Raw genomic sequence first — 12444 nt, 5'->3', positions numbered from 1 at the left:
GGTTCTACACATGGGCGTTCCAAGCATAACGAAGCATGCAGCAATTGATCCAATATGGCGTCCACCATGTCTCAGTTTCTCAGTACTCCCAACTCCACATTAATCCCTTGCCCCGCCCCCGTCCTTTCCCTTACGCGTGGTATCTGTTTTGGCAGCATGGCTTCTTCAGCGAAAAGACGAGCAGTTGGAATGGGAGAAAATCCCGCTGATAGTGAGGATAACAGCTCCGATGAAGGATTGGAAGACGACGTTGATTCAGCAGAGAATAACAGCGGATCAGAAGAGGAGATACATGAAGTACGATAATGTCTCTAGCGAACTGGCTATATTCCTGGCCTAGCAGGCTAGTTAGCACTGGCTAACGTTAGAGGGGTTAGCTAGATAGCTTTTTTTTTAGCTAACAACTGTTGTTCATATCAAGCTAGCTAATAATGTTACGTATGTTAGGGACATGCTGAACATAGCCAGTCGATAACTTCAGAGTTTTAACTAGCTAAATAGTAAAATTCATGGATATTTACACACTTAAAACCATAAGAGTAGTTTAGACAAAACAAACAATCGATACGTGTATTGACACTAAAACTGGCAGCACATTCGCCCCGAGTCTCCCTCCAGTCCAAAACATTGTCTCGGGATTCGGGACTTGTATTAAAAACCTTTGTTTGTTTCCAGGAGGTCATTGTAGACTTTGAGGCCCATACCATTACTCACAATGACTACAATGGAGTCAAGAAACTCATGCAACAGCTGTTTCTGAAGGCTCGTGTCAATACATCCGAGTTGACCGATCTCCTCATCCAGCAGAATCACATTGGAAGCGTCATCAGGGTAAGAAACGAGACGCGGTGCACCGGTTCACATCAGATCAGACCGTCACTAAATATGCGTCATATAATTTAACGCATCATATTAAACACCCGAAATATGATTATACACATATGCTTTCTTCAAATCAAATTTTATTTCGTCACATACACATGTGTAGCGAAATGCTTGTGTTTCTAGCTCCAGTTTCCAACCCCACATCCAACGGAGAACAATTTATATGAATTCAGTAGCACCATGTATGTCTTTTTGCATGTTTTGTTTATCAGCAAGCAGAGGTGCCAGAGGACAGTGATGATGACGAGGATCCAGCTGATGAGGTGTTTGGTTTCATCAGCATGCTCAACCTCACTGAGAGAAAGGTACGGTCAGATATATGTTATCTATTTGGGGAGGCAGGTAGCCTAGTGGTTAGAGGAGGGGGAGGCAGGTAGCCTAGTGGTTAGAGGGGGGGAGGCAGGTAGCCTAGTGGTTAGAGGAGGGAGGCAGGTAGTCTAGTGGTTAGAGGGGGGGGAGGCAGGTAGCCTAGTGGTTAGAGAGGGGAGGCAGGTAGCCTAGTGGTTAGAGAGGGGAGGCAGGTAGCCTAGTGGTTAGAGAGGGGAGGCAGGTAGCCTAGTGGTTAGAGGGGGTAGGCAGGTAGCCTAGTGGTTAGAGGGGGGAGGCAGGTAGCCTAGTGGTTAGAGGGGGGAGGCAGGTAGCCTAGTGGTTAGAGGGGGGAGGCAGGTAGCCTAGTGGTTAGAGTGGGTACTGCAGGTAGCCTAGTGGTTAGAGTGGGTACTGCAGGTAGCCTAGTGGTTAGAGGGGGGGAGGCAGGTAGCCTAGTGGTTAGAGGAGGGAGGCAGGTAGCCTAGTGGTTAGAGGAGGGAGGCAGGTAGCCTAGTGGTTAGAGGGAGGAGGCAGGTAGCCTAGTGGTTAGAGGGGGGAGGCAGGTAGCCTAGTGGTTAGAGGGGGGAGGCAGGTAGCCTAGTGGTTAGAGGGGGGAGGCAGGTAGCCTAGTGGTTAGAGGGGGGAGGCAGGTAGCCTAGTGGTTAGAGGGGGGAGGCAGGTAGCCTAGTGGTTAGAGGGGGGAGGCAGGTAGCCTAGTGGTTAGAGGGGGGAGGCAGGTAGCCTAGTGGTTAGAGGGGGGAGGCAGGTAGCCTAGTGGTTAGAGGGGGGAGGCAGGTAGCCTAGTGGTTAGAGGGGGGAGGCAGGTAGCCTAGTGGTTAGAGGGGGGAGGCAGGTAGCCTAGTGGTTAGAGAGGGGAGGCAGGTAGCCTAGTGGTTAGAGGGGGGAGGCAGGTAGCCTAGTGGTTAGAGGGGGGAGGCAGGTAGCCTAGTGGTTAGAGGGGGGAGGCAGGTAGCCTAGTGGTTAGAGGGGGGAGGCAGGTAGCCTAGTGGTTAGAGGGGGGAGGCAGGTAGCCTAGTGGTTAGGAGGGAGGCAGGTAGCCTAGTGGTTAGAGGAGGGAGGCAGGTAGCCTAGTGGTTAGAGGAGGGAGGCAGGTAGCCTAGTGGTTAGAGGAGGGAGGCAGGTAGCCTAGTGGTTAGAGGAGGGAGGCAGGTAGCCTAGTGGTTAGAGGAGGGAGGCAGGTAGCCTAGTGGTTAGAGGAGGGAGGCAGGTAGCCTAGTGGTTAGAGGAGGGAGGCAGGTAGCCTAGTGGTTAGAGGAGGGAGGCAGGTAGCCTAGTGGTTAGGAGGGTTGGGCCACTAACCGAAAGGTTGAAGATTGAATCCCCGAGCTGACAAGGTAAAAATCTGTCATTCTACGCCTGAACAAGGTAGTTAACCCACTGTTCCCCGGTAGGCCGTCATTGTAAATAAGAATTTGTTCTTATAACTGACTTGCCTAGTTAAATAAAGGTTAAATAAATAAAAAAATATATAATCTATGAAATCACTAAACTTGCCACTTTCTCAACCAATGAGATGTTAAGAGACCACCAAAGACATTGTTGTTCACTCTTCTCTCTGTCATAATCTGATATTATAAAAGGTCGACCTTGAGGAAAGATCTGTTTTCCATAGACTTCAATAAGTAGTAGCCTACTTCCTCTTCCTGCCTACTGCGCTAGCCTGCATTTTGAACAATCATGGCAGTCTCGTGAATAAGGTCTATATGTTAATTACTGTGTTATGATCCGTCCACAGGGTGTCCAGTGTGTGGAGGAGGTAAAGGATCTGATCCTGGGTCAGTGTGAGAAGAGTTGTCCCCATAGTGTGACAGACGATCTGGAGAAGGTCCTCAACGACACCAGTAAGCCTGTAGGACTGCTGCTCAGCGAGAGGTTCATCAACGTGCCCCCACAGATCGCCCTGCCCCTCCACAAACAGCTACAGTGAGTCTGTCTAACCCCCACAGATCGCCCTGCCCCTCCACAAACAGCTACAGTGTCTCTGTCTAACCCTAACCCCCACAGATCGCCCTGCCCCTCCACAAACAGCTACAGTGAGTCTCTGTCTAACCCCCACAGATCACCCTGCCCCTCCACAAACAGCTACAGTGTCTCTGTCTAACCCTAACCCCCACAGATCATCCTGCCCCTCCACAAACAGCTACAGTGTCTCTGTCTAACCCTAACCCCCACAGATCATCCTGCCCCTCCACAAACAGCTACAGTGAGTCTCTGTCTAACCCCCACAGATCGCCCTGCCCCTCCACAAACAGCTACAGTGAGTCTGTCTAACCCTAACCCCCACAGATCGCCCTGCCCCTCCACAAACAGCTACAGTGAGTCTGTCTAACCCCCACAGATCATCCTGCCCCTCCACAAACAGCTACAGTGAGTCTCTGTCTAACCCCCACAGATCATCCTGCCCCTCCACAAACAGCTACAGTGAGTCTGTCTAACCCTAACCCCCACAGATCGCCCTGCCCCTCCACAAACAGCTACAGTGAGTCTCTGTCTAACCCTAACCCCCACAGATCGCCCTGCCCCTCCACAAACAGCTACAGTGAGTCTGTCTAACCCTAACCCCCACAGATCGCCCTGCCCCTCCACAAACAGCTACAGTGTCTCTGTCTAACCCTAACCCCCACAGATCATCCTGCCCCTCCACAAACAGCTACAGTGAGCCTCTGTCTAACCCCCACAGATCATCCTGCCCCTCCACAAACAGCTACAGTGAGTCTCTGTCTAACCCCCACAGATCGCCCTGCCCCTCCACAAACAGCTACAGTGAGTCTCTGTCTAACCCCCACAGATCATCCTGCCCCTCCACAAACAGCTACAGTGTCTCTGTCTAACCCTAACCCCCACAGATCATCCTGCCCCTCCACAAACAGCTACAGTGAGTCTCTGTCTAACCCTAACCCCCACAGATCATCCTGCCCCTCCACAAACAGCTACAGTGAGTCTCTGTCTAACCCCCACAGATCACCCTGCCCCTCCACAAACAGCTACAGTGAGTCTCTGTCTAACCCTAACCCCCACAGATCGCCCTGCCCCTCCACAAACAGCTACAGTGAGTCTCTGTCTAACCCCCACAGATCACCCTGCCCCTCCACAAACAGCTACAGTGAGTCTCTGTCTAACCCCCACAGATCATCCTGCCCCTCCACAAACAGCTACAGTGAGTCTGTCTAACCCCCACAGATCATCCTGCCCCTCCACAAACAGCTACAGTGAGTCTGTCTAACCCCCACAGATCATCCTGCCCCTCCACAAACAGCTACAGTGAGTCTCTGTCTAACCCCCACAGATCATCCTGCCCCTCCACAAACAGCTACAGTGTCTCTGTCTAACCCTAACCCCCACAGATCATCCTGCCCCTCCACAAACAGCTACAGTGTCTCTGTCTAACCCTAACCCCCACAGATCATCCTGCCCCTCCACAAACAGCTACAGTGTCTCTGTCTAACCCCCACAGATCATCCTGCCCCTCCACAAACAGCTACAGTGTCTCTGTCTAACCCTAACCCCCACAGATCATCCTGCCCCTCCACAAACAGCTACAGTGAGTCTGTCTAACCCTAACCCCCACAGATCGCCCTGCCCCTCCACAAACAGCTACAGTGAGTCTCTGTCTAACCCCCACAGATCATCCTGCCCCTCCACAAACAGCTACAGTGAGTCTCTGTCTAACCCCCACAGATCATCCTGCCCCTCCACAAACAGCTACAGTGAGCCTCTGTCTAACCCCCACAGATCGCCCTGCCCCTCCACAAACAGCTACAGTGAGTCTCTGTCTAACCCCCACAGATCGCCCTGCCCCTCCACAAACAGCTACAGTGAGCCTCTGTCTAACCCCCACAGATCGCCCTGCCCCTCCACAAACAGCTACAGTGAGCCTCTGTCTAACCCCCACAGATCGCCCTGCCCCTCCACAAACAGCTACAGTGAGCCTCTGTCTAACCCCCACAGATCGCCCTGCCCCTCCACAAACAGCTACAGTGAGTCTCTGTCTAACCCCCACAGATCGCCCTGCCCCTCCACAAACAGCTACAGTGTCTCTGTCTAACCCCCACAGATCGCCCTGCCCCTCCACAAACAGCTACAGTGAGCCTCTGTCTAACCCTAACCCCCACAGATCGCCCTGCCCCTCCACAAACAGCAGAGTCCAGTTACCTCCCCTTTCTCTTTCAGTTATCCCACCTGGGTCATGTTCATTAGGTCACAAAACCAAAGAAAACATCCGGAAACAGGGATGGACTACCTGGAGTTGTCCAATAAAAAACTTTTTTTGTTTGTTTTACATTTCATAATGTTACAAAATGTTCTGTTGCAGATTACTGGACTGTCAACAAGACATGCTCTCAGATTACTGGACTGTCAACAAGACATGCTCTCAGATTACTGGACTGTCAACAAGACATGCTCTCAGATTACTGGACTGTCAACAAGACATGCTCTCAGATTACTGGACTGTCAACAAGACATGCTCTCAGATTACTGGACTGTCAACAAGACATGCTCTCAGATTACTGGACTGTCAACAAGACATGCTCTCAGATTACTGGACTGTCAACAAGACATGCTCTCAGATTACTGGACTGTCAGCAAGACATGCTCTCAGATTACTGGACTGTCAACAAGACATGCTCTCAGATTACTGGACTGTCGCTCAGGCGATGTACCATTGTGTTCACTGTCAATCACCTGCTATGCATTATGGGTATGCTACTGTAGATGAATCCCTTCTAATCATGGTAATTAAATATAATTAATATGGACCTGGAATTATAATTATAATATAACTGCTTGTCTCAGATATGGGTCACTTTGCACCGGATACACAAATGCTAAATATCTGACATATTTTTTTGTACAAAAGTAATTCCATGTATGTATTGTCTATGGAAAGAAGACCGAAAGCAGTGTGTCAATACGCGACTATAAAAACATGACCACGTCATTGATTGAATGTTCCAGGGAGGAGATGGCAGAAGCCCAGAGCAGCAACAAGCCCAGTGGCAAGTGTCATTACTGCCTGATGATCAGTAAGACCTATAAGGATCCCTCCAAGACCAGAGGAGCACCGCCTAAAGACGAGCTCACGTTCGTCAACGCAGAGGAGGAGTTCTTCTATGAGGTACATATTTTTATTTATTTTTTATTTAACTAGGCAAGTCAGTTAAGATCAAATTCTTATTTATAATGACGGCCTACCAGGGAACAGGGGGTTAACTGTCTTGTTCAGGGGCAGAACGACCTTGTCAGCTCGGGGATTCGATCCAGCAACCTTTTGGTTACTGGCCCAACCCTCTAACCACTAGGCTACCTGCATCCCCCCTCTAACCACTAGGCTACCTGCCTCCCCCCCTCTAACCACTAGACTACCTGCCTCCCCCTCTAACCACTAGGCAACCTGCCTCCCCCCTCTAACCACTAGGCTACCTGCCTCCCCCCTCTAACCACTAGGCTACCTGCCTCCCCCCCCTCTAACCACTAGGCTACCTGCCTCCCCCCCTCTAACCACTAGGCTACCTGCCTCCCCCCCTCTAACCACTAGGCTACCTGCCTCCCCCCCTCTAACCACTAGGCTACCTGCCTCCCCCCCTCTAACCACTAGGCTACCTGCCTCCCCCCCTCTAACCACTAGACTACCTGCCTCCCCCCCTCTAACCACTAGGCTACCTGCCTCCCCCCCTCTAACCACTAGACTACCTGCCTCCCCCTCTAACCACTAGGCTACCTGCCTCCCCCCTCTAACCACTAGGCTACCTGCCTCCCCCCCTCTAACCACTAGGCTACCTGCCTCCCCCCCTCTAACCACTAGACTACCTGCCCCCCCCCTCTAACCACTAGACTACCTGCCCCCCCCCTCTAACCACTAGACTACCTGCCCCCCCCTCTAACCACTAGACTACCTGCCTCCCCCCCTCTAACCACTAGACTACCTGCCTCCCCCCCTCTAACCACTAGACTACCTGCCTCCCCCTCTAACCACTAGGCTACCTGCCTCCCCCCTCTAACCACTAGGCTACCTGCCTCCCCCCCTCTAACCACTAGGCTACCTGCCTCCCCCCCTCTAACCACTAGACTACCTGCCCCCCCCCTCTAACCACTAGACTACCTGCTCCCCCCCTCTAACCACTAGACTACCTGCCCCCCCCTCTAACCACTAGACTACCTGCCTCCCCCCCTCTAACCACTAGACTACCTGCCTCCCCCCCTCTAACCACTAGACTACCTGCCCCCCCCCTCTAACCACTAGACTACCTGCCTCCCCCCCTCTAACCACTAGACTACCTGCCTCCCCCCCTCTAACCACTAGACTACCTGCCTCCCCCCCCTAACCACTAGACTACCTGCCTCCCCAACTTTAAGTATAATAATACACTGCTCAAAAAAATAAAGGGAACACTTAAACAACACAATGTAACTCCAAGTCAATCACACTTCTGTGAAATCAAACTGTCCACTTAGGAAGCAACAGTGATTGACAATAAATTTCACATGCTGTTGTGCAAATGGAATAGACAAAAGGTGGAAATTATAGGCAATTACCAAGACACCCCCAATAAAGGAGTGGTTCTGCAGGTGGTGACCACGGACCACTTCTCAGTTCCTATGCTTCCTGGCTGATGTTTTGGTCACTTTTGAATGCTGGCGGTGCTTTCACTCTAGTGGTAGCATGAGACGGAGTCTACAACCCACACAAGTGGGTCAGGTAGTGCAGCTCATCCAGGATGGCACATCAATGCGAGCTGTGGCAAGAAGGTTTGCTGTGTCTGTCAGCGTAGTGTCCAGAGCATGGAGGCGCTACCAGGAGACAGGCCAGTACATCAGGAGACGTGGAGGAGGCCGTAGGAGGGCAACAACCCAGCAGTAGGACCGCTACCTCCGCCTTTGTGCAAGGAGGAGCACTGCCAGAGCCCTGCAAAATGACCTCCAGCAGGCCACAAATGTGCATGTGTCAGCATATGGTCCCACAAGGGGTCTGAGGATCTCATCTCGGTACCTAATGGCAGTCAGTCTACCTCTGGCGAGCACATGGAGGGCTGTGCGGCCCCACAAAGAAATGCCACCCCACACCATGACTGACCCACCGCCAAACCGGTCATGCTGGAGGATGTTGCAGGCAGCAGAACGTTCTCCACGGCGTCTCCAGACTCTGTCACGTCTGTCACATGTGGTCATGTGCTCAGTGTGAACCTGCTTTCATCTGTGAAGAGCACAGGGCGCCAGTGGCGAATTTGCCAAATTTGCCAAAACATCAGCCAGGAAGCATAGGAACTGAGAAGTGGTCTGTGGTCACCACCTGCAGAACCACTCCTTTATTGGGGGTGTCTTGCTAATTGCCTATAATTTCCACCTTTTGTCTATTCCATTTGCACAACAGCATGTGAAATTTATTGTCAATCACTGTTGCTTCCTAAGTGGATAGTTTGATTTCACAGAAGTGTGATTGACTTGGAGTTACATTGTGTTGTTTAAGTGTTCCCTTTATGGGTGGGAGCTTCGACTGTACGCTAGTGGAGTGTGTGGAGGAGCAGGGTGACATGGGAGAACTTGGGAAGGTAGAAAACTAGGCGGGTTACAGCGTTCTGGATAAGATGCAGGGGTTTGATGACACAAGCAGGGAGCCCAACCAACAGAGTTTCACTAGTCCAGGAGGGAGAGGACAAGGTATTTTGTTCCCCCCCCACCAGCTGCCTACTGGTACTAGTCTTGGTGCTGCGGACACTTCTTCACCTCCTCTACTTGGATCTTACAATCAGCTATTCAAGCAAAAGGTGGAACGTTCTAGTTTTCCATCTTCCGCAGCGGAAGACAGACAGGGATATCACTATCAGGGTCGGGAGTCGATTTCATTTCAATTCAGAAAGTAAAGCCCATTATCGAATGTCCCAAATGAAGAGAATTGGTATTTCAACCCCCAACCCCTGGTCACTATTCATAACTTCCTCAAGTTGTACTAGTTTTAGGGCTACTCAAGCTATACTTGATGAGTTAAAAATGCCCCTTTTTTTAACTTGTCCTTTTCTACTGCTTTAACCATTTGTCCATGTCCCCGCTACAGCAAGCCACCATGAAGTTCCACTACTCGGTGCAGGAGGAGACGGACAGTGTTCTGAGCGGACGGTGGTCCTTCGACGACGTCCCCATGAAGCCGCAGCGTACCGTGATGCTCATCCCGGCAGACAGGATGTCAGCCATCATGGACAAGCTCAAAGAATACCTGACCGTGTGACCAACCGTACTACCGTGTGACCAACCGTACGACTAAACATACACAATAAACTCTGGTAAACAACAGGACTGATGTCTTTAAAACAGCCCCCCTCTGGATTGTGTGGTTTTTTTGCAATGTAAAATTCAATACGAAACATCGAAAGGAAGGGACCACTGGAATCATTTTCGTTAAGCTGAGAATAACGTCAAGTCAATGTCATTATGTAACGGTTTCCTTCAGCCCAGCGGTTTTATCTAGACATTTTGAGGTAAAAATGTATCTTTTGACAAAATAAATAATTTGAGACCTTGGTCATAGTTCAAAGCATTGTATTTACAGATTCATGTAAACAAAGTGATGTTTTAACATTTCAGTACAAACCATTTCTTACACAATATTAGGTTATCAAGCAAGTGACAATTCCGAAAAATTAAATGGTGTATTTTTCTGTGAAGGAATATCAGATGTTTTGATGGACTAAGTTCAAACTGATCTGGATTCATTTATTGGGGTTATATTCTATTAGAATATAGGCTAATTATTTACTGTAATATCAAATTACCAAGGCAGTTACCACCTGACTGAATTAAAGATATGAAGAATAGTGTACAGCAAGTCAGTCATTTGGCAGTTGATCTAACCCAGGGGGTTTTCAAAACTCTCCTTGGGGGTCCCCCCAACCGACCCCCCCCCCCCCCCCCAGCGGTTCCATATAGTTGAACTATTCCACAGCTAAATCACCTGATTCAATGTGTCATCCAATCAGGTGACATAGTTCAGGGCTACAACAACATTGTGAAAAGTCTGGGGGTCCCCGAGAAGCGGTTTGAAAACCACTGTTCTAATCAGCGATGATGGTCTTTTCAGTGAAGGTCAGTGCTGAAACTCTCCACCAGAGGTCACTGTAGCACACATCTGTCATAAGACTGAGCCACTGTACTGCAGTCCTTATCCGCTTTACTGTTGATTGTCAGGGTCTGTTGCTTGTCTTTCCGTCCAGATCCGTCCCGGTCCAGGATGTGCTGTAGAAGGTCTTTACTTTCGCTAGGAGGCAGGTTGTAATAGAAATACTGAGGGGCTGTCTGGATGAACCTACAGAGAGAAGACAATACTAATATTATAGACATACTGAGGGGCAGTCTGTATGAACCTACAGAGACAAGACAATACTAATATTATAGACATACTGAGGGTCCGTCTGGATGAACCTACAGAGAGAATACAATACTAATATTATAGACATACTGAGGGCCGTCTGGATGAACCTACAGAGAGAATACAATACTAATATTATAGACATACTGAGGGGCGTCTGTATGAACCTACAGAGAGAAGACAATACTAATATTATAGACATACTGAGGGTCCGTCTGGATGAACCTACAGAGAGAAGACAATACTAATATTATAGACATACTGAGGGGCAGTCTGTATGAACCTACAGAGAGAAGACAATACTAATATTATAGAAATACTGAGGGGCAGTCTGTATGAACCTACAGAGAGAATACAATACTAATATTATAGACATACTGAGGGCCGTCTGGATGAACCTACAGAGAGAATACAATACTAATATTATAGAAATACTGAGGGCCGTCTGGATGAACCTACAGAGAGAATACAATACTAATATTATAGACATACTGAGGGGCCGTCTGGATGAAAAGGTTAGAGGGGAGGGGCCTCGAGGGCCTTTGGATGAGAAGGTTAGAGGGGAGAGGCCTAGGGGAACATTGATGAGAAGGTTAGAGGGGAGGGGCCTCGGGGGTCATTGGATGAGAAGGTTAGAGCGGTGGGGCCTCGGGGGTCATTGGATGAGAAGATTAGAGGGGAGGGGCCTCGGGGGTCATTGGATGAGAAGGTTAGAGCGGAGGGGCCTCGGGGGTCATTGGATGAGAAGGTTAGAGCGGAGGGGCCTCGGGGGTCATTAGATGAGAAGGTTAGAGCGGAGGGGCCTCGGGGGTCATTGGATGAGATTAGAGGGGAGGGGCCTCGGGGGTCATTGGATGAGAAGGTTAGAGGGGAGGGGCCTCACCTCATCCAACGCATTTTGAAAAAGAAGACATAAGAATGGACATGAGGAAAAATGCATTGAGAAAGAGCCTTGGTTTGGCCCATTGACTTACACTGCAGGGGAGATTTCAGAGACTGTCCGGATACAGTTGTTTTCCGAGAGAGTATACTCATGGAACAGCACCCACTCTGGCAAACCCAGTTGATGGGCCTTGGCCCCATAGCTGGAGGCAGGGTGGACCTGAGCCATGTGCCTGTTGGTCAACATGAAGTAGTTTCCTGAGCCGTCCACATCACGGGCAATCTAAAACAGGGATAAAGGAAGTTCATATTTGCCATTAAACAAATGACTTAATGGAAAGTGACAGGACAGTGAGTTCCATACAGGACACTGACATCCATACAGGACACCGACTTCCATACAGGACAGTGACTTCCATACAGGACACCGACTTCCATACAGGACACTGACTTCCATACAGGACACCGACTTCCATACAGGACACTGACTTCCATACAGGACACCGACTTCCATACAGTACACCGACTTCCATACAGGACACCGACTTCCATACAGGACACCGACTTCCATACAGGATGGTGACTTCCATACAGGACACCGACTTCCATACAGGACACCGACTTCCATACAGGACACCGACTTCCATACAGGACACCGACTTCCATACAGGACACCGACTTCCATACAGGATGGTGACTTCCATACAGGACACCGACTTCCATACAGGACACCGACTTCCATACAGGACACTGACTTCCATACAGGACACCGACTATCATACAGGACACCGACTTCCATACAGGACACCGACTTCCATACAGGACACCGACTTCCATACAGGACACCGACTTCCATACAGGACACCGACTTCCATACAGGACACCGACTTACATACAGGACACCGACTTCCATACAGGACACCGACTTCTATACAGGACACCGACTTCCATACAGGACACCGACTTCCATACAGGACACCGACTTCCAT

At 50.0% G+C, this 12444-nt stretch overlaps 2 protein-coding genes across 2 annotated transcripts in view; one reads left to right on the top strand and one right to left on the bottom strand.

The window, feature by feature from the left end:
* The first annotated feature begins 3 nt into the window (after positions 1 to 3).
* bccip (BRCA2 and CDKN1A interacting protein) lies at positions 4 to 9729 on the top strand. Its single transcript, XM_071394675.1, has 6 exons — positions 4 to 297; positions 676 to 831; positions 1098 to 1190; positions 2951 to 3138; positions 6172 to 6331; positions 9266 to 9729. The coding sequence occupies exons 1-6, from the start codon at positions 55 to 57 to the stop codon at positions 9434 to 9436; spliced, it is 1011 nt and encodes a 336-aa protein (XP_071250776.1). The 5' UTR covers positions 4 to 54; the 3' UTR covers positions 9437 to 9729.
* A 1-nt stretch (position 9730) lies between these two features.
* Positions 9731 to 12444, bottom strand: part of dhx32a (DEAH (Asp-Glu-Ala-His) box polypeptide 32a) — a 35260-nt gene continuing 32546 nt past the window's right edge. Inside the window, exons 12-13 of the mRNA XM_071394674.1 lie at positions 11548 to 11738; positions 9731 to 10510 (exon numbers count right to left, since the gene is read on the bottom strand). Of these exons, the coding sequence (XP_071250775.1) occupies positions 10318 to 10510; positions 11548 to 11738 (384 nt within the window). The 3' untranslated portion in view covers positions 9731 to 10317. The remainder of the gene's footprint in view (positions 10511 to 11547; positions 11739 to 12444) is intronic.

Source organism: Salvelinus alpinus, chromosome 3, assembly GCF_045679555.1.
Source record: "Salvelinus alpinus chromosome 3, SLU_Salpinus.1, whole genome shotgun sequence".
NCBI lineage: Eukaryota > Metazoa > Chordata > Actinopteri > Salmoniformes > Salmonidae > Salvelinus > Salvelinus alpinus.
Note: the sequence above shows the minus strand (reverse complement) of the source record. Positions and strands in the feature narration are given on the sequence as shown.